The 22,711-nt window shown below is 43.9% G+C and overlaps 2 protein-coding genes and 1 non-coding gene across 4 annotated transcripts in view; all 3 read right to left on the bottom strand.

Moving 5' to 3' along the window:
* Nucleotides 1-22,711, bottom strand: part of GPAT3 (glycerol-3-phosphate acyltransferase 3) — a 70,315-nt gene that overhangs the window by 44,891 nt on the left and 2,713 nt on the right. The window contains exon 3 of one of the 2 annotated variants that reach the window (XM_062199179.1): nt 15,154-15,220. The exons of the other annotated variant lie outside the window; for it this stretch is intronic. Within the exon in view, the coding sequence (XP_062055163.1) occupies nt 15,154-15,220 (67 nt within the window). The remainder of the gene's footprint in view (nt 1-15,153; nt 15,221-22,711) is intronic. 2 annotated transcript variants of the gene reach the window in all.
* Nucleotides 20,238-20,366, bottom strand: LOC133766130 (small nucleolar RNA SNORA27). Its single transcript, XR_009866681.1, has one exon. It is a non-coding gene; the product is annotated as a small nucleolar RNA SNORA27 (small nucleolar RNA).
* Nucleotides 21,355-22,259, bottom strand: LOC133765634 (holocytochrome c-type synthase-like). Its single transcript, XM_062199177.1, is given in 1 exon segment — nt 21,355-22,259. A coding segment is annotated over 1 exon segment (804 nt). The 5' UTR covers nt 22,201-22,259; the 3' UTR covers nt 21,355-21,396.

The following is a 22,711-nucleotide window of genomic DNA, read 5'->3' as shown; positions in this document are numbered from 1 at the left end:
GCTCTCTGCTGTGGCCCGGGGAAAGCAGTGGAGGATGGCCCAGGTACTTGGGCCCCTGCACCCGCATGGGAGACCAGGAGGAAGCACTTGGCTCCTGGCTTCAGATTGGCACAGCACCAGCCATGGTGGCCATTTAGGGGGTGAACCAACGGAGGGAAGACCTTTCTCTCTGTCTTTCTCTCTCACTATATAACTGTCTGTCCAAAAAAAAAAAAAGAATTTCAGTGACAGAGAAAGAGAAAGATAGAGGACTTTTATCCATTGGTTTCCCTAAAAGCCCACAAGCTCCGGCACCGGGTCAGGCCAAAGCCAAAAGCCAAGGAACTCCATCCAGGACTCCCATGTGCGTGGCAGGAGCTCAAAGTACTTGAGTCATCATCTGCTGCTTCCCAGGTGCATTAGCAGGTAGCTGGATCAGCAGCAGAGCAGCCAGGACTCTAACCACCTACTTCAGGGTCCAACTCTGCTTTAGATCCAGCTTCCTGTACCCTGGGAGGTAGCACTGATGTCTCAAGTATTTGGGTTTCTGCCAACCACACAGAAGACCTGGAATGACTTCCTGGCTCCTGGCGTCAGCCTAGCCCAGCAACAGTTGTTGTGGACATCTGGGGAGTAAACCAGTGGATGGAACAAATCTCTCTCTCTCTCCCCTTTTCAAATAAAATAAAATAAAGGATTCAAGAAATAACTTTCTTCCTCAAATTAATTATGTTTATTGAAGTCAGTAACATGAACACTTGCTGACTGTCATTGCCCCATGGATATCTATGGTATCCCAAGTACACTAGGAGCTACTTAAAGGCATGAGCAACATCTCACGGTTCTGCACAAAACCTAAACATGCTGAAAACCCTCAGTAAGCACTGTGGTTGAGATGAACACACTGGTTCTGCTAGGCACTGCCACATCGTCTAGGTTCTGTGTTTCACCTTGCCCGGTTGTCTAACATGCTCTAGCATCCTGTGACAAGCCTTTTTGTATCATGCAACCAAGCCTGGTTTTTCTACTCCACTTTGGAGCATCATCTTTGGGGAAACAATCTTGAATGTAATCCCTTTCCCTGATGGCTCATTCATCAAAACCATCAAGCTTACCTCACATTCTATTCCTGTGACCCATGTTGTTCAAAATTCTAATTTAAGAGCATTCAATTCATTACATTGCACTTGCAACACAAACAATGAAACCAAATCCTTGTCAAAATCCAATTATTCAACAGCTTCCCCCCTTTCAGAAAGTGATTCTCTGATGCACAGTGTGTGAGTCCCCGTCTATTCTCCAGATCTGGCCTGGAACAAAGGCTTCATCAGGAGGCCCAGCACCAAATTAGGTGGTTATAAATAGCTGCCCTGTTTGAAGGGGAAGTCCTAAGGCCAAATCTTGGACATCGAAGAGGTTCCATTAGTGATGCCTGACAAAGGGATGGGAGGGGAACAGGCACAATGGATGTGCTGACCCTGTCATTTGAGATTAGGATAGAATCAAAGCTTTACCAAAACAAAGACATCTTCTATAGTCCCATTTATATATGGTTGGCCTATGTGAAATAAAATCATCTGCCCCCTCTTCTTTGTTTATTCTGAGTAACTTTCTACTGGCATCTCCCAGTTATCAAGACTAAGTAAAAAAGGGCCAGGGCCAGCTCTGTGGTGTAGCAGGTAAGGCCGCTGCCTGCAGTACCAGCATCCCATATGGTCACCGGTTCGAGTCCTGGCTGCTCCTCTTCTGATCCAGCTCTTTGTTATGGCTTAGGAAAACAAAAGATGTCCCAAGTCCTTGGGACCCTGCACCCACATGGGAGACTGATAGAAGCTCCAGGCTCCTGGCTTCGGGTCAGAGCAGCTCCTGCCGTTTCGGCCATCTGGGGAGTGAACCAGTGGATGGCAGACCTCTCTCTTTCTCTCTCTCTGCCTCTCTGTAACTCTGCCTTTCAAATAAATAAATAAATCTTTAAGGGGGGGCAGAATGGGGCAGCAGGTTAAGCAACCACTTACAATACTGGCATCCCATATAGGATTGCTGATTCGAGTCCTGGATACTCTGCTTTAGATCCAGCTTCCTGCTAATGTGCCTGGGAAAGCAGGGAAACATGAGGCCCTGCCACCCTTGTGGGAGAGATGGAGTTCCTGGCTCCTGGCTTTGGCCTGGCTGAGATCTAGCTGTTGCAGCCATCTGGGGAATGAACCAGCAGATGGAAGATCACTATGTGATTTTAATAAATAGGTAAGTAAATCCTTAAAATAATTTTCAGTTGTTGATGATTTGAGGTTGAACTGTTATGAGTTTCCTGGTAAGAGACTGCATACACATACAAAAAAAAATCCAAAGTTTTCCTCTCCTATGCTGTCAGCACCACAGGGAACACAGCTATGCCCCCGATGTGGACTTTCTTCCCACAGTGACCAGTTCCCCAACACAAGCTGGGTGTCCTATAATCCAAATCAATTCTGACACTACCAACCTGGAGTTAGCATCAGATCCCACAGCTCAGGAGCTCAGTTCCACAAGACTGGCTGACTTCAGGCATCAATCTCAAGTCCAGGCCTCTGGTCATTCTGACCAACCAGCTACAAATGGAAGGTTTCCACAACACCTTCCTCAGGTTCAACCACACAAGAAAGGCTCACAGAACTCCGGGAAACATTTTACTTACTAATGGCAATTTATTAAAGGATATTTTAAGGGACACAAACAAGAAGTGAGATCTAGAGAGTGAGGTTCAGAAAGGCACCAAGGGCAGGTGCCTCTATCTCCATGGAGCTGGGGTGCATCTCCCTAATATACGTGCATGTGTTCAGCAACGTGGAAGCTCTCTGAACCCTGCCCTTTGGGGTTTTATGGAGGTTCCATTATCCGGATGCAATTGATTGAAACATTGACTACTGGTGATCAACTCAACCTTTAGTCCCTCTCCCCAGGTGAAGCAGGGCCAAAAGTTCAGCCTTCTACTCTCTGGCTGACTCTGAGGCCTCTATCCCAAGTCTATCCATGCATCCTCAGCCACCAGTCATCACACTGGCAAACAAAGACACTCACCACTTCAGGTATTCCAGGTGAGTTTTGTGCCAAGAAAGACAGGAGGGCCAAGATGGAACCTGCATTTCTTATTATGTCACAATGACAAAGCCAACACTCAGCAGAGGAGTTCCCAGCCGTGGAAGATCACTTCAACCACGAATGGGAGAATTCGAAGGTACTGACCGGAAGAGCTGGCAAGGAAGTCATGGTTACAGTGTAGGGCACGGTGTAACAGATTTTAACCAGGACAGGTGAAGTTCTAATTCCAGATTGCCTTTGACTAGTGTGTGACTGGGATCAACTTATTTGAACCTCTGCGGTGGAATGAGAAAGTGAGAAGGTCATGCCAAGATGGCTGCTGACAACAGAAACTTCCTGGCAACAGGCCATGATTGGATGGCTTCGGAAACCACATGACAACAGAGTCTGACTGACAACAGGCTGTGACTGGATGGTTTCAGAAACTATCTGGCAACAGAGCCTGACTGGCAACAGGCTGTGATTGGATGGCTTTGGAAACCGCCTGGTGACAGGCTGTGATTGGTTAGGGCATAGACCGCCCCTTGACCGGATTGGCTGCCTTGGCTATATAAGCAGCTGTAGCAACTGAAATAAACGAGTCTGCAGGCTGCTTGCCTCAGGCTTACTTTCACCCGACTCCCGGGGTCTGTGTGATGACTCCGCGCCTCTTGCCCCCACCAGGCTCTTTCTCTCAGAAACGAATCCACTGCAACAAACCTCCTCACTCAGTTTCCTGACCAGTAAAATGAGGATTAACAAAGTCTCCCTCATATGAATAATTTTGCACTGCGGGATCAATTTTAACAAATTATGGTGATTATTATTAATAGGTTCCTGCCTATAAGACAGAAACAAAACAGAGAAGTTTGGGGTTTCCGTTGGGACTTTGTCCAGGAGACAGGGCGGCCAGCAGGGATGTACAGGATGGGGATGCTGGCTGGAGGAACGCTCCTGAAACCAAACAGGCTTTTCAGTTCCCTACACACTGGTGAGATGGCTGCACTGCCCAACACTAATGAGGAGTTCTTCAAATGCACTCTTGAACAGACCATCAAGAACTACCACGTGACCCTGTTATCTTTGAGTCTCTGTTCTCTTTTTCAAATCTCCCCTAAACTCAATTGCAAGTGCCCTCTTCCAAACTGGAGGGGTTTGGGAGTAAGGCAGTTAAACACCAACCAGATCTCCAGCACTCAGTGCTGGGGATAGAAGATTTTACACTTCCTTATATCCATTAAAAAACCTAATTTCACTGAAGATAGAGGGGTAGGGCATGGAGCATGCCACCCATTTTGTTACTGCTATATGAAAAGAAAACCAATCTAAAAAATACCACAGAGTAAGTTTTATGACCTTCCCACCTGGTGTCAGAATAGAAACTTTCCTTCCTGTGATTTAGAGCTCAGTTTGCTCCATTCCCACTCTATCTTCACAATGCAGTTGTAACACCACTAATCGGATCTGACCTTTCACCTCCCTTCCTGCCAGAACCACTTCATCATGCTTACTCATCACTGGTCAGAAATAATGCTAAGTCACTTCCAAAGGTTTAGAGCAGTGTCTGGGTCAATTCATGCTGCTTTTTTAAAAAAGATTTATTTATTTATTTATTTAAGAGGCAGAGTTACAGATAGACAGAGGCAAAGACAGAGAAACAGAGAGTGAAGTTTTCCATTCACGGGTTCACTCTCCAAATGGCCCAACAGCAGGAGCTGTGCCAATCTGAAGCCAGGAGCCTGGAGCTTCTTCCAGTCTCCCACATGGGAGCCAGGGCCCAAGGACTTGGGCCATCTTCCATTGCCTTCCCAGGCCATAAACAGAGAGCTGGATCAGAAGAGGAGCCTGTATGGGATGCCAGCACTGCAGGCAGAGACTTAACCTACTATGCCACAGTGCCTGCTCCAATTCATGCTGCTTGAACCAAGCACCACAGAGCAGGTGGCTTGGACGCAGTGGCAATTTCTCTCTTACGGCTCTGGAGGCTGACATCAGCCACCAGCATGGTCGAGTTATGCTGAGAGCCCTCTTCCAGGCTGCAGATGGACAGCAGAACTCTCTGGAGTTCTATTTATCAAGGCACTAACCCCAGTCATTGGGACTACACCTTCATGACTCATTACATCTCAAAGAACCCACCTTCCAATACCATCGTCTTGAGGGTTGGAATTTCAACACATAAGATTTGGGTGGGACACACACAAATGAGTCCCTAATAAGCACAGAATCACAAATCCACTTTGAAGTATTTCTTATTAGGCATTTCTTATTATGCCACAGTGACAAAGCCAACACTCAGCAGAGGAGTTCCCAGCCATGGAAGATCACTTCAACCACGAATGGGAGAATTCGATTACACACGGTACACATGTACATTCGAAACACACGGTACATTCTCATTGGTTGAGGAGGTGCAGTTCTTCATTTGCCTCCAGCTTTCCTTAAGAAACATGTCTCAACTTCTACCATCCGTGTTCTCTGCTGACCCTGCTGTTCACCTGCGCCTTACCTCATCTTTCCATCCTTCCCCAAACCAGCCACCAAAAACTGTAGAGATCAAGTCTTGCTAGAAAATGAAAACCAACCATGCTAATGATAGAACCAGTAGATTAATGTGTTATCCTCTAAGAGCTATGGCTCACAACTGAGTGACAGAGGGGTGAGGAAAAGGGAGAGCAGTTTGCCCACGGAACACTGTCAACGGCTGCATACATTGTTGGTTGTCACAAAGGAGGTGTGCTACTGTTCTCCAGTAAGTGGAGGCCAGGGAAGCTGCTATAAATCTTACAATACAAAAGATAATGAATTATCCAGCTTAAGTTGATCACGATGCTGAGACTGAGAAACCCAGTTCTAGGATGTATAGTATCTATTAACAACTCCTTTCTTCCATAGGTTTAAGCCCCAGGCACTTGTCAGGCTAAGAAAGATGTTTTGGAACAGGTAACCACCAAAATACTCCACTCAGTCCGGTGTTATTTTTCCTTCTTGTAAAATCAGCTCATTGTCAGACAATTCTAGCTAAATAACTGCTGATATTTTCCTTGGCTGGGTTCTTTTTATTTATTTATTTTTTTTTTAAGATTTTATTTATTTGAAAGTCAGAGTTACAGAGAGAGAGAAGGAGGGGGGAGAGACAGAGTGGGAGAGAGAGAGAGAGAGATATCCTTCACCTGCTTGCTCACTCCCCAGATGCCTACAATGGCCAGAACTGGGCCAGGCCAAAGCCAGGAGCCAGGAGCTTCATCCGGGTTTCCCATGTGGGTGGCAGAGGCTCAAGCATTTGGGCCCTCCTCTGCTGCTTCTTCTCAGGCCACTAGCAGGGAGCTGGATTGGCACTGGAGCAGCCAGAGCATGAACCAGAGTTCATATGGGATGCCAGTGTCGCAGGCAGTGGCTTTATGTGCTATGCCACAATGCTGGTCCCTTGGCTGAATTTTTTAAATTGCATGTTTAATTAAAAAAAAAAAAAAAGAAGAAGCTTAACAAAGAAAAAAGATACACAGTGCCACATTTGCTTCAGATATCTTTAAAGTAAACAAATTATAGACACAATGAAAGCCCCATGTCATCCCTTTTAGGAGACAATCACTCTTCTGTGGCATAAGAGAGTACATTAAAAAGTTCAGGAAGAAATGAAATTTAAAAATAAGTCTATTTTGGTGAAAAATATCTGGTTTCTCCATGTAAATCCAGTTCATTCATTTTGACTGCTGAATAGCAGAAAAAACTTCTTATATGTTCATTTCTTCCTAAAGGTAGTTAGGTTGTCCCCACATTTTTACTAGTTGTCTACACTTGCAACAAGTCACTTAACACATACAGGCTTAGTCTGAGTAGGTAGAATATCTCAGCAGGAGTGGAAATGGGGGACTTGGGGTATAATTTTTGGGTCTTCTACTTTGCTAGGTATTTGCCAAACTACCACCTCCCCCCAAAGTGGCTGAACTAAGTTTTCACTTTATTACATTTCAGAGAAATACAGATGTCTAAACTGATGGCTTTCAAACAAAAGAGTAAACAAAAGAACCTTTGCCAGGAGCCGCTAGACACTCCACCTACTCTGGCCGCCATGACTGCTGCCCAGCCTCCCCCACCATGCAGTTGGAGAAGACTTTCAAATGGCGTCGAACCTTTGAACAAAGAGTAGAAGACGGCCAACTTATCTGAGAGCAGCATCCTACCAAAATACCCGGGGATAACAGAATGATACACGGGTGAGAAGCAGCTTCCTGTCCTGGATAAAACCAAATCTTTCTACCAGATCATGGGAACATGAGAGAACTCCTCAGAATTATTAGGAAGTGCCTACAGCCCAATGCCAATCAAGCCGCCCTCTTTCTGGTGAAGGGCACAGCATGGCGAACGTCTCCATGCCCATCTCAGAGGTGTACGAGATGACCCAGCTCTCTGCTATGGCCTGGAAAAGCAGAAGGTTTCCTGTATTATTGTCTATACCTCCCAGGAGACGTTGGAATGAACTTGTCAGTGTAAAACTAAAACACTGCATCTATTCTAGAAATTTTTAAATCCTTACCAGGGAAAAAAAGGGATGTTACCAATGGAGACTGATGAGTTCATCTAATCACAGATCATCTAGACGGTACTGTTCCTGCCTAGGAGTTTTAGGAAGCTGTTTTTGTATTTCAAGCAGAAAAAACAGCTCCAAAAGAATACAGTCAGCTTTGGAAAACTATTATTTAACCTAGGCTATCTTGTTTTCAGATTATAGGAGTTTAAAAATGAAATACCTTGCATTCTAAGTTGCCAATAAAATAAAGCGTCAAGTTATTTTGATGCTCTTTTCTCTGCAAAATGTACCTGCAATTCTAGCAGTACCTTAAAGGCCTTCAGAAATATTGAGTCTTCTCTTTAGGTCTGCAGAACCTGCCACCTTTTTCATTAGAAGAGTTTCTTTCAACTAGAGAAATCTCTTTCAGAGAATCTTGTAAGCATTAGTTGTCAAACACAACCCCCTAAATCCACGTTTGCCCTAAGAGTGGGCACAAAGCAGGGACAACAGAGATTCATGAGCAAACAGCTCTGATGGGGAGCTGCCACTGGAGACTCCCAGTTCCTCACAGTAATGTATCAAAAACCCGTGCTTCTGCAGTGTCAGGAAGTTCTGGCTGGTTCTCTGGAGTTACACCCAGGAAAACACTGCTCAATGGGCACTCGAATGATTTTTAATTTTGGTCCAGTTTCTTAAAAGGCCCCAGAGAAACATAGTGGCACTGATTCTGATTTGAATTTTTCTCTAAGAATTCAAACTCATGACTGCCTTGGTAAATAAGCAATTATATTGCCTTTTTTTTTTTTTTTTTTTTTAAAGACAGTGGTTGAAACTACAGAACAGTAAAACTAAAGGCATTAAAATTCAAATGTACCCTCTCCCTGCTTTTGGCTTAAAGCTGTATGTATGTGTGTGACCTACAATTTGTTTGGTTTTTTTTTTTTTTGTTAAACGTATAATGAGAAAAGGCTCTCACACTTTTAAGAGTAGTTCAGTTAGGTTGGAACTGAACTAAGTGCATATCCATTGTGAAGAAAATAATAGCAAAAGGAAACATGCTGTTTACACATATTAATGTCAAGAGTTAAACATATTCAAAGCCCAATCTAGAATAAATGATCAGTGTTCCTACTACCTGTATGGGGTCCACTATTTACTGCTTTCTTGGGAGTATCACAGCTGGCTCACAGGTAGCAGGTCACCACCCACCTTGTGTGCTGAGATGTGTATGGGATATCTGCATTTGTTGGTGTAGGTTGTTCCAGCAGGGAAGCAATATTACTGAATCTGGGCCCAGGATGGATCCTTGAAGGAGCTCCTGTCACCAACTCTTCCCACTGCATGCATCTGTCCACATGGCTAACTTCCCATATGTATATTTTTATATTATGTAAATTCTTAAGCAGTCTGTCTTGTGTAGATTATACACACCCTATATCTGACATTCTTCTAACTACTGTGTGAGCACTGAGATTCCTATAAGAAGTAACTGCTTTTGATGGGGCTGGTGGTGTGGCGTAGAGGGTAAAGACACCACCTGCAATGTTGGCATCCCACATGGGTGCCGGTTTGAGTCCTAATTGCTCTACTTTCGATCCAGCTCTCTGCTATGGTCTGGAAAAGCAGTGGAAGATGGCCCAATTCCTTGGGCCCCTGCACCCACGTGGGAAACCAAGAGGAAGCTCCCGGTTCCTGGCTTTGGATCGGCTCAGCTCCACCCACTGCAGTTATTTGAGGAGTGAACCAGCTGATGGAAGACCTCTCTCTCTCTGCCTCTGCCTCTCTGTAACTCTGCCTTTCATATAAATAAATAAGTCTAAAAAAAAAAAAGATGTAACAGCTTTCGAAAAAACATGTCATGCTAAGAGGGGTGACCTATATCCCATGTTAGTGGGTGTTCACTTTATTTATAGGATCTTAAAACAACCACATTTTTAATGAAGTATGGCAAATAAAGACACAGCCAAAAACTGGCAAAAAAAAAGAAGAAGAAGAGACTGTGCCTTCTACAGAGCTATCATAAGAGGTGGATAAAAGCAGATAGTATTCTAGTAAATTTTCTTAGAATCATCTGCTCCTGTCTGCTGCTGTTTGGGGAGTGAACCAATGGATGCCTCCTCACAAGAAGTTTGCCACTTCCAATTACAGCAATGTAAAAAAAGAAATGAAACACATTTTTGTATGCAGCATACCAATGAGGTCAGTCAAATACCTTGCAGAAGTCCAAAAGTAAAATTATCCTGGGAAAGGAAAGCAGCGAAAGATGGCCTAAGTGCCTGGGCCCTTCCCACCCACATGGGAGACCCAGGTAAAGTTCCAGGCTCCTGGCTTCAGCCTAGCTCAACCCCAGCTGTTGTACCCATTAGGGAAGTGAATCAGTGGATGGAAGATCTCTCTCTCTCTCTCTCTCTCTCTCTCTCTCTCTCTCTCTCTCCTTCTCTCCCTGTCTCTTTCTCTCTCTAACTCTGCCTTTCTAATAAATATATAAATCTTTAAAAAAAAAAAAAAAAAGGAGGAGGAGGAGGAGGAGAAGGAAATGTTGAGCAGTGTGAATTTTCTGATTAGGTGGAACAGAAGTCACTGAGTGTTGAGTATTTGGGCTGGTACAGGGGTAGGGTCTAAGGGGCATGAGATACAGGCTGGAGAGCGCAAAACGAACAGCAGGCCACATGGCCCCAAGTCTTCCTTCTGGTGTCTGCTGGCAAGGCTGCAGACACTTCCTATTGGCAATGGGGCTGAGCTGGGCCAACCACACCCTCCAGGGAACAAAGCCAAAATGACTAAGGCCCAGCCTGTGTACATTCTAGTGGTTTCTGACTCACCCCCACATCAACTGCAGGCCTTTATTCATGCCTGTTGACATCTGACTGCTGATCATTCACAATGTCCTAGTACCATAGGGCAATTACAGTGGAATTCAACTTGACTCACTATAATTACATAATTAATTATATTTATTATAATTTCAATCAAAATTACCAACTGATTTGAGCTTAACCAACTCTGGAAACCAGCCAATGCCCAAAACATTTGGCTCTTGAAACTCAAATGATCCCTTCTGCTATTTACCACAGGCTAAAATAATAAATGTTAAAACTTCAGGCAGACCTCGAGAGCTCCACGGTCCTGGGGATGCAGTTGTCCCACATCTGGAACAGTGAAAGCACTACTGAGAAAAAGCAGTAAGTGAGCCATTACTGTTCACCTCTGCGGTGTTCACATTCTTATGTAGTGCTTCCGGCAAATCTTTCTCAGAGGACCAAAAACAGGGCAAAAGCGCCACTCTATACACTCCTCTGATGTTTAATTCTCACTGTAGCACAATTAATTGGAGAGAGAAAGATGATTTATCTTCATCTGTATATTAATGATGAGGAAAAATCTCTCAAAAGTAGAAGAGGAACATGCAATAACAGGGATTTTTTTTTTTTTTTTTTTTTTTTTGAGATGGAGGTCGGGGAGAGAAAAAGGCATAGACATAAACACAGAAAGAGCTGTTATCCACTGGGTCATTCACCACATATTCACAACAGCTGTGACTAGGCTGGGTCCACAGCCAGGAGCCAGGAACTCAATCCAGGACTCCTATGTGGTGGTGGAAACCCAATTACTTGAGCCACCACCACTGGCTCCCAGGGTCTGCATTGGCAAGAAACTGGAGAAAGGAGCTGGAGTGGGGATTTGAACCCAGGAACTGCAAAGTGGGGTTTGTGTATCTCAATCAATAGGCTAAACACCCACTTCAATACTAGAGGTTTTTAAAGAGATCTTACTCATAATCATATCTCAAGCTCAGTAAATTAGTTTTTAATAAAAGACAAGAGAATACGGCTAAAAACAAGAGATTTATTTAAACACAAGGTATTTCCCTAGGTTTAGCTTTTAATTTGGGTTATTCAGTAAAAGCATAGAAATATAATACAAGAGGGGATTTAACTAGGGAGGATGCCTTTTTTTTTTTTTTTTTTTTTTTTTTTTTTGACAGGCAGAGTGGATAGTGAGAGAGAGAGACAGAGAGAAAGGTCTTCCTTTTTGCCATTGGTTCACCCTCCAATGGCCGCTGTGGCCGGCACATCGTGCTGATCCAAAGCCAGGAGCCAGGTGCTTCTCCTGGTCTCCCATGCGGGTGCAGGGCCCAAGGACTTGGGCCATCCTCCACTGCCTTCCCAGGCCATAGCAGAGAGCTGGCCTGGAAGAGGGGCAACCGGGATAGAATCCGGCGCCCCAACCGGGACTAGAACCCGGTGTGCCGGCGCCGCAAGGTGGAGGATTAGCCTGTTAAGCCACGGCGCCAGCATGGGAGGATGCCTTTAAATACATTTCAAAAAATGTGTTTCATTAAGTAAAAGAGCAGTAGAAGGAATTTTTTTGTGCAGAAAACAAACATAACTATTTTCTCTATTTAGCTAATCTGTCCCTCTGAGTTTCCCAAAATTATCATCAAGACAATATCATTCAGAAACATCTCAATATCACACCCACACTCCCAGGGCCCTAGGGCCTGCCTGCGACCTCCGCCTAACCTTTGATTGGCTCAACCTTGACTTGTGCTACCATTGGCAGCAGTACACAGACATGATGCTCCAAAGATGGAAGATTGCACCAGCCAGGCACACAAGTGCTCCATGTGTTTCATCATCCTCTCTCAGTCTGTCTAGGATTATGACACTACTTCTCTGATGACTCCAAATACCAGGATGAACCAACAGTTAGAAATCACTAAACTACAAATCACAGATGCTCACAGACACAGTTAAGTCCTGGTTACTCGAGCAGTCAGTACAGGAGCTGCTGTGCAGGCCATGCAGAGCTGCGGGATTAACAGAGCCTAAATGAGAGCTCACATCGTCCTTGGCACATGCAGCTCTTCCAGCATCAATTACAGTGGCCTGCTGCAGCCTGCCTCCCCACAGGAACTCCATCTGCACCATCTTTGGATTCCATGTCAGCCTTGGCTATCACAGACACTCACTAACAGTGAGAGTCGATTCCCAATTTCACAGGCTGAAAAAAAGGGCAGCCACCCTGAATGAAACATGACACATTTTATAGGTAACAGCCTTAGAAAAACCACTGCGATTTGTATTTTCTCTTCCTGTTCACCTCCACTCGTTCTTGGAAGAACCATCGACAGAGATGAAAAATAGAAAAGACATGACAAAAATAATAATAATCCAACAGGTGAAAGAATTTGTAAGGTTCTCACTTGTGTACGAGCTAAGAAAAAAAAAAACTAAACCCATGCTACTGGACACCCTCATCTAGTGATTTCTTTTTTAAGATTTATTTATTTGAAAGTCAAAGAGAGAGAGAGAGAGAGAGACAGACAGACAGATTTTCCATCCACTGGTTCACTCCCCAGAAGGTTACAAAGACCAGGGCTGGGTCAGGCCAAACCAGGAGCCAGGAGCTTCACCCCATCTCCTACATGGGTGGCAGGGGCCCAAACACTTGGGCCATCTTCTGCTGCCTTTCTCAGGTGCATTAGCAGGGAGCAAGATCTTAAGTGGGGCAGCCAGACATGAACCAGAGCCTTTATGAGATGTAGGCATTTCAGGCGACAACTTTACGTGCTACTCCATGACACTAGCCCAGTCTAGCAATATATATTTTTTTTAAATATAAGCTTCTTCTGGATCTCTCACATGGGGAGGGCCATCTTCTACTGCTTTCCCAGGCCACAGCAGAGAGCTGGATCGGAAGTGGAACAGCCGGGACCCAAACCAGCACCCATATGGGATGCTGGCATTGCAGGTAGCAGCTTTACCCACTACACCACAGCACCGGCCCCGCAGTCTAGTGATTTTTTTAATCACCTTAATCTACCAAAGTGAAGCCTACCCTGTGCCCTTGAAGATTCATGGTCCAGGACTCCAGTCTATAGGGCCCGTAGAATTTCACTCAAGATCAGTGACAGCCCAGTCTTACCCGGACATCAAAAAAATGGCAAACAAGTTTGCTCTCTCCTTAAACCATAAGGACACACTTTTAAAAAATATAACCAGAAAAAAAAAATTAGCAGATCTGCTACACCTGAGGGAACATATCTGGCAATAAAAAGATAGGACTAAGCCCTGCAGAAATAACCCAACCTGGCGATAGTCCTTGGGTCCATTTCCATATGCACCACAGAGCTCTACTGGTCAGTATGCAGCAATGCTCAGCGTTTCCAGATGAATACTTTATTTCCAGACTCACTACAACATACAATTTCTACAATTCTTTTTAGACAGGCCTCCAGACAATACAGCCCACTTCTGACAGTTGGCCATTTCTAACTCTAAACTCAGGAGCACAAAGATGCTTCCACATTATTTTTGAAAAACATATAAAGACTTAGCTTTTAATTAAATCTAGTAACCAATTTCTTCCTTATTGCATAGGTATCACTTCCACAGAATTCTATTCCCCTACGAACCTGGTGTTTTAATTACTAAAATTTCTACTGGGACAGGCATTTGGTGTAACAGTTAATCATTACTCAGGACATCTGCATCCCATTATCTGAGGGTCTGGGTTCAAGTCCTGGCTCTGATTCTGATTTCAGATTCCTGATAAGGCACACCCTGCAAGGCAGCAGATGATGTCTCAAGTACTTGGGCCTCTGCAACCTATATTAGAGATCCAGATGGAGTTCCATGTTCCTGGCTTCAGCCTGGCCCAGCCCTGGCTGTTGTGGGCATTTGGGGAGTGAACCAGCAGATGGAAGATTCTACGTCTCCATCTCTCTGTATCTGTCTGTCTCTTTGCTTCTGCTTCTCTCTTTCTCCCTCATATGTCTGGGTACCTTTCAAAAATGAATGAAAATAAATAAATTTTTATAAAAAATTTAAGAATCTTACCCCAAAATGAAAAAGTTTATTCAGACAAATAGAAAGCACACAGAAGAGGCCTGGAGTGGTTTAGGCCAGTCAATTTGTTAGCTCACTTCTACCAAGACTACGGTCTCATATCTAACAGATATCATAGGGGAAAAAGATATTATGGGCAAATAAGTTTAGGAAATACTACATTAAATAAAATTAACTGTGTTTCTTTATTGCAAGACTTATCTGAATCTTTATTATCATGAACTAGTATTCTCTAAAAGGAAGGTAAAATATGTGTTCATTCCCAAGCTTATTTTACTGGAAACCACAGCTCATATATGACGAATGAGCCTTCAGCAAGAAAGTACATTTTGAGGAACATACTTTGAAGACTGCAGCAGCAGTTAGAATAAGGTACTACTGAAACCTCAACAACAAATGCTAACTCCTAAGTAGTCCAACTAGTCCACTTTTTTTACTTTCTTTTTTTTTTTTTTTTTTTTTTTTTGGCCATTCACAACATCTTTAGAACCACAGGCAGTCAGCTTCAAGCACAAGCTCTTAGGAAGGAAAATAATGTCTGAATGAACACATCGAAGATCCAACATAAATTATCACCTTCAGACTGAAAAGTCAACCACAACTCAAACAGCTACCATTCTACATGAAGGGGAGAATTTTGGATGGTCTAAAGTCTGTAACACTCTGTTCTGTGCATCTTTAAGTTCAAGTTGGGTAGATATACACCTACCAGTTTGATTATTTTTAACAATAAAAATGAAAAGGAAGACTTACCAACAGAGGCTGAATTTTTAAGAACTGACTCCTTTGGGGTTCCTTTTTCAATGCGTATCGTGGCCCACTGTTCAAAAACAAGAAGTATTAATTTAAACTGGTCAGACACAACGGAAAATATATAAACCATTCTTATACACCACTGAAATTAAACATAAAGCCCTGAGGCCAGCATTGTGGCACAGTGGGTTAAGATGTGGCTTACAATGCAGTATCAAATCCCGGCTGCTCTGCTTCTGATCCAGCTCCCTGGTAATGTACCTGGGAAAGTAGCAGAAGATGGCCCAAGTACTTGGGTCCCTGCCACCCATGTGGCAGACCCAGATGGAGTTCCTGGCTCCTGGTTTCAAACTAGCCAAACCCAACCATCTGGGGAGTGGACCAATGGATGGAAGCTCTCCTCTATATCTGTGTTTATATCTAAGGAAATAAAAATACATTTTTTTGGAAGGAAAGAAGGAAGAAAAGGAGGGAGGGATGGAGGGAGGGAAGGAAGGAAGGAAGGAAGGAGGCTTGAGAGGCAGCACAGACTTAAGAGCCAGAAAGGAATCGGGAAATCACGAATTAAAGAAAATTGTGTGCAACTCGTTACTTACCTACTCAGGTACAGGGCAAAATGTTATGATTAAGAGGATTTGAGAGATTCTAAGAAGTGGAAGAAAACTTCTCAGTTTGCTTTGAATGTACACACAGTATAAAGAAATATACCAAATGTGATTTTTATAAATTTTTAAATGTCTTTTTATGCATTTCCAAAATCATTTACCTTCAAGATCATAGTTCAAAAACCACAAGTGAACTTTTGCAACTCAGCATTCTAAAGAATCGTGAAGGGGCCAGCGCTGTGGCTAGCAGGTAAGGCCACTGCCTACAGTGCCGGCATCCCATATAGGCGCTGGTTCAAGCCCTGGCTGCTCCACTTCTGATCTGGCTCTCTGTTGTAGCCTGAGAAAGCAGTAGAAGGAGGCCCAACTCCTTGGGCCCCTGCATCCATGTGGGAGACTGGAAGAAGCTCCTGGCTCCCGGCTTCAGATCGGCATAGCTCTGGCTGTTGTGGCCAACTGGGGAGTGAACCAGCGGATGGAAGACCTCTCTCTTTCTCTTTCTCTTTCTCTTTCTCTTTCTCTTTCTCTTTCTCTTTCTCTTTCTCTCTCTCTCTGCCTCTTCTCTCTCTCTGTAACTCTGACTTTCAAGCAAATAAATAAATCTTTAAAAAAAATTATGAGTTGGTGTATTTCTTTTGGTTAGAAAAGAAGCAATTAAAATCAAATCTAGAGGATGAAAATTTCAGAAGCTAACAATGTCTAAAAGGACAGATTTGAGGGAGAAAGAACAAAAGAAGAGGTAAAAAGCACTGAAATGATTATAAACAGAAATAAGCACTAATAACACATTAAGACAAAAACTTCCATTTTTGCTAGGTTCAGAAAGGTTTGTTAACCTGAGAGCTTACAACAATTTTTTTTTAAAAAGATTTATTTATTTGAAAGGCAAAGTTAGAGAGACAGAGAAACAAAGAAATCTTCTATTTGCTGGTTCATTCCTCAAATGGTCATAACAGCTAGCTGAATCCAGGAGTCTGGAATTCCATTTGGGTCTCCCACATGGGTGCAGGGGCCCAAACACGGAGCCATCTTCCACTGCTTTCCTAGGCACATTAGCAGACAGCTGGATGGGAAATGGGGCAACCAGAACACAAACTGGCACCCATATGGGACGCCAACGTTGTAAGTGATGGCTTAACCTGCTGCACCACGACACCAGCCCCAACAATTTTCAAATAAATGAGAAAATAATTGATAAGAGAATAAATAACTAAAACACACTTGAAGGTCAAAGGTCAGGGAGTAAGGCATGAATTAAAGACATCAGGACCCCTGCATCACCACCCCAAGAACCAAGCAGGAGCAAACCATGAGCACCAGGAGAGCACCCAGCAAAGACAAACCAAATCTCCCAGCTTCAAGTGGCAAATCACCAATGTTAACAAAACTCAGCCCAGGGACCAGCATCCCATATCAGAGCACCAGTTCCATTCCTGGTTGCTCCACTTCCAATTCAGCTTCCTGCTAATGCACCTGGGAAAGCAGCAAATGATGGCTCCAGTACTTGGGCTCCTGCTACCACCCACGTGGGAGACTCAAATGGAGTTCCTGGCTCCTGGCTTCATCCAGGCCCAGTCCTGGCTATCGGGGGGCATTTGGGAAAATAACCAGGGGATGGAAGATCTCTCTCTCTCTCATCTCTCTGTCCCTCTGCCTTTCAAACAAATAAACAAATCTTAAAAAAAAAAACAAAAAACCGGCCTCAGTCCTAGTCTGGTTAGGTCATTCTAGATTCATACTGATTTCATGAAGGAGTTCTCAAACTGGACTAGGACCTGCCATCTTTTCTCATTTGAGGTGAAGGCTATTTCTATAGTTTTTCACTTAAAGCTTTGGCATCAATTATCACTTCTAAGGAAATGAAAGATGAAATTAAAAGGTTCTATGGAAATGAATATTATGGCAAAAACTATGCATGGACTTCAAATTTTTTTTGCATGAAAATAAACTTGCTTTTAAACCTCATTTTCTAAGAACTTTTTGAAAAACCCTATTTGGAGACAGGATCTTTTAAAGGCAATTAAATTATGAGGAAGCCATTAGAGGGTCCTACTCCTATCTGACCAGTGTTTCTGGGAGAGGAAATGTGGACACAGAGACACCAGGGTGTGTGTGCAGAAAAAGCAAGGTAGACAGTGAGAGAGAAGCACCCATACAAGCCCAGGGGAGAGGCCTCTGAATGAAAGTAAACATACTGACACCTTGACCTTGGACTTCTAGCCTTCAAAATGAAGGAAAAATGAATGTCTGCTGTTCAGGCCCCCCAGTCTGAGGTATTTTATTGTGGCAGCCAGAGCAGATGACGTGACATTCCTCAAATAGCGAGATATGTGACAAAGAGCTCCATGTTCTGCCGCTAGCCAAGTTTCACCAACGCATAACCTCAACCCAAACGGTAGCTCCCAAGTTTGCCCTACAAAATGCAGTTATGACACTCAAGATAAGCACATTTTAAGGCTGGAGAAGCCGCCATTTGACGCCAAAGGGAATTAGCTTTACTGTGCAGGGAAAATGAGATGGCACCTGTGCTTTGCAGCCAGAGGAGATGGATGTTGCAACTGCAGACCTGGCTGGAATTCACTTTGACCTGAACCTGTCTGGGCATCCAATTCATCATCTCTACAGCAGGGACAAACACCAGGGTGGTTGTGAAGATTAAAGGAGGGAATCTAGTGGTACCCATCACGCAGTGTACCAGAAAGCAGAAAAACAGTGGCTTCCTCCTCCCTCCCCACACCCCTCACACTATGGAGGTACCAAAATGATCACAGTTTTCCAGCTCCTCAGTCCATCTCCCAATAAGTAGCTCTTACACTATCAAGCCAGCTGTAAACACAAAGGCAGAAGATCTCTTCCAGAGCAACCGCAGAACACATCTGCCTAAAGGCAAGAGGGCTCCGATCACCAAAGCGGCTTCTAACAATCCCCACTGTCCCTCTGCCCTGCTAACCCTGCCCTCCAAGGAAAGTCCACAGGCACTCATCAGTCAGGTTTTCTCCACTGAATTTCCACAGCCTCTAGGAGCATCCAAAGTTCACCAAGTTGTCTAAAATTCTCCAAGCGGAAATGGTCTCGAGTATCATCTTTGAAGCTTAGATCAGAAGCTTGCAAAATTGTGACAGGGTCACCTAGACAATTACAACATCCAATTTTACACTAAAAAGATATGACCAAAGATTAAAGATTAACTAAATAAAGGGAAAGGAGCTAAAAATGCACAAAGTTGTACACAAATTCTAAAGTCATTATGTTTAATTAATATTATGTTTAATTAAGTAGCAGCTGGCCACCATCTGTAGCAAAATAAAAGTTTCTTTTAGAGGCTGTTATTCTGGCAGATTAAGAACTCAGGCTTGGGGCAGGCATTTGGCACAGCGGTTTAAGACACACCACTGGGTATGCCCGTATTTTGTATCAGGGTGCCTGGGTTCGAGTCTTGACTCCACTTCCAATTACAGCTTCCTGCTAATGCACACCATGGGAAGCAGCAAGTGATGATGGCTCAAGGACTTGGGTCCCTGCCACCACATGGGAGATCCAGAATGACTTTCAGTCTCCTGGCATCAGCCTGGCTCAGCTCTGGCTATTGTAGGCATCTGGAGGATAAAAGATACCTTTCTCTCTCTCCCTATGCCTTTCAAAAAAAATTAGTTAAAAAAAAAAAAAAAAAAAGAACTTGGACTCCTCATTTACAATAAAACTCCAATTCTCCCACTGACAGCTGTGTGCCACTGCCCAAATGTCCTCTCTGACTCCTCACTCCCTAGTTTGTCAATGGAAGTAATAACAGACCCTGTCTTACAGACTTGTTGTGGAATTAAGATAAATGCCTATTGTGTCCTTTTGGTAGCTCTATTATTCTTTATTATTATTTTCCATTGTAAATTATATGGGATAAGGCAGGTAGCCAGATTAGGGCCAGGAGCTGGAAGCCACATACCCCCACCCCATGTAATCCTATCTACCTACTTGTCAATCAAATTACCCTTTCCCTAGGATATACCTCCCCTTACCTGGGACCTGGGGCCATTACCATGTAACCATTCCTCTTTCTAAGCTCATAAGAAGCCTGGTAAAGGGAAGAGGGGAGGCTCTCTCTCCCTCTCCACGTGGATCCAGAGCAAGCAGGACATGGAAATTTCTCTTTTCCCTTCCTGGCCCACTATCCCTGAACATCCTGGCCCAGTATCCCTGAACAATGCTGTATGTGTATGTGTATGTGTGTGTGTGTGTTCCTCACCTTTTGAATAAACTTTATCACTTTATACATTGTGTTTATGCCTGTACTTAGAATGTTTTTCTAATTAAGAGGCAAGAGCCTAGAGTAGGAATATAGGAATTTAGTCCTAACCGAGCCCACAACATAATGAGCCATTGACTTCTAGCACATTTATTATTATTCCCAATCCTGGAGGTATTTCTTATACAGATGTCATAACCATATGAGAATTACCGACATGCCTTTTTTTTTTTTTTTTCATTTGTTTCCTCTGACAGGTTACAAGACAAACATTCAGTTTGCCTGAGCTTTAACAGGATAGTTCCTTTGCCCCACTTAAATGACCAATAAAGACATAAAAGTCCAATTGGCAAAGTGAAAAGGGGGTATGGCATGCCTTTTTTAAAAGATGTAAAACTAACTGGTGGGTAGAAGAGACAGTAAAAGAAAATAATAATAATTAAATCAAAAAGCAAGACGACTTGGCCTGAGTAGGTGTATTGACCCATTAAAGACATAAGAGGTTAAATCTTAGCCTCATGTGAGCAGAAAATAAATAAAAACAATAAAGAGTGCTCCAGTTCAGACTCCACTAAGACTTAAGTACTTACTATGTACCAAGTGCTTTCAACCCCCTTTCCTCCCTTAACCTGCACAATAAGCCATGTGGCATATTCTTATATGCACATGGAGAAACTAACGTTGCAACATTAAGTGACCTGCCCAAGATCAGAAGGCCAGAAATTTGTAGTAATCTTTTCATGCTCCCATTTTATTCCACAAAAGTGGAGAGAAAATCAGTTCACAAACACTAAGTGTTTGTGCCTGTATTTTCTGGTTAAATTGGATGACTTTATATCTCACATTCCATTCCCTTACTTGTTTCTTCTGCATCAATACTATTTTCTCCTTCCATTTTTTATTTCTCTCTAACCCTGAACTTTATGCCAACAAACAGGAATCTTTTCCCTCTCTGATCCTTATCATTAAGCTTACAATTAATTTTCATGGTTGAGAGCAGTAGTTTCCAATGTTTAATCCATGCTCCTGCTGGAAAAACATAAAAACTTCACATACCCATCCTGAGATTCCAACACATACCCTCACTGTCCTCTAAATGTCTCTTCGGCCAAAAGCTTTTCTTTTTCATAGTTTATATTCCTAAAATAATTTTCACAATATAAAGTTATAATACTGACATACATATGCAAAACAAATTATTCTATACCCCTTGAAGGTCCCTAGTTTAGAGACTCACTAAAAGTATTCTTTTTTTTTTTTTTTCAGGATAAATGAAAGGATTTAATATCACCAACACTGTTTTGAAGTTCCTGGGACATCATGAGTGCAATTTGGTTTGGGGGAAATAATGTTCCTCTCAGGAAAAAAAATTAGTTTCCGTCTCAAACGGAAGAGTGCTTACGAAGTCCAGCGCCACCAAGCGACTTTCATTCTGTCCCACGCGGCTGAGAATGAATCCAGGGCGGGCCGGACGTCCAGGATGGTGAACTGGTAATCCTTGTTGACTTCGCCACCGTCATAGTAGTCGATCACATATCGAACTTCCGTCCCACAGCGGTCGACGATCCAATCGTGCCGGTCGAAAGGCAACTCATACCCCATCCAGGAACGAATCCTTGCCCTCGGTGAATACTCTCTGGCCTTCCCTCCACACCGGATCAAGGAGGGACCACAAGGACACTCTGCCGCATGAAGGACTTCCCACTTCAGAATCTCCTTCCAGGCCTGCTCGTTGTTCTGACTGTGGATTTTAATGATGTTGTGCATGTCTCTCTGACTGATGTCTTCATCCTTCCATTTCCACCCCTTCCTTAACATTGCGTTCCAAAACATCTGTTCCGAGGGATAAACCCACTTTTTCTCGGAACCTGCTCTCGGAATGGACGACTCCTCCCTGACAGTCGACAAAGCAAAAGGCTGATCTGGGGCTGGCGTTCGGTTCGCTGGTGGCATCAGATTGGAAGGATCCGGGTCGTCCTTGGCCTTGAACCGGGCGCCCGTGACGGGACACTCCACGTACTCTTATGCGCGTTCCTGGTGAGCAGGCACCGAATAGGTTTTCTTCTCATGCTGTGAGTCAGTCGGTCCTGCGGTCACCGGACAACCTGTGGCTTTCCCGTCATGCACCGGGCAATCGGAAGGAGGGGATACAGTCTGCGGCCCAGAAGCTTTCGCCACCGGAGTCGATGTAGACGCGCCCATGACTGGAATCCGGGTTGATGCCACACAGTTCTCAACCCGCAGCTCAGGCCTCCGCAGGGCTGCTCTGTGACGCCCGCACCGCCTCGAAACCGAGCTCAGAGGGCCGCTCCAAGCCGGCCGCGGCAGCCACTTTCTCTTTCGCTCGGTCACCGCTATCAGCCGGGTCACCGCCGGCCCTGGCGCGCGCCTCTACTTCCGTTTTCCGAAGGCCTCACTAAACATTCTAAGTATTCAAGCCTTGTTATCAAGTAGCTTGCCATATTAGGAACTTATGCATACATGAAGTACAGGAGAAGGCATGCAGTGGGTGTTCAATAAACAAATATTGTCTGAACTGATGAACGAAGAAGGAATCAAAGAAGACTGTTCGGTTTGATGAGTTACTTGACAAGTAACAAGTACCACAGTCAACTACTCAGAAGGTAGCCTACACATATTCCAACTTACAAATTTGAGTGTATGGTCATGAAAAAGCCTCCCACTGACAATAAAGCTTGTAAAAGTGAATCCA

The sequence above is a fragment of the Lepus europaeus genome, chromosome 8 (genome assembly GCF_033115175.1).
Source record: "Lepus europaeus isolate LE1 chromosome 8, mLepTim1.pri, whole genome shotgun sequence".
NCBI lineage: Eukaryota > Metazoa > Chordata > Mammalia > Lagomorpha > Leporidae > Lepus > Lepus europaeus.
The sequence above is the reverse complement of the archived record's forward strand: the minus strand, read 5'-3'. Positions and strand labels throughout refer to the sequence as shown.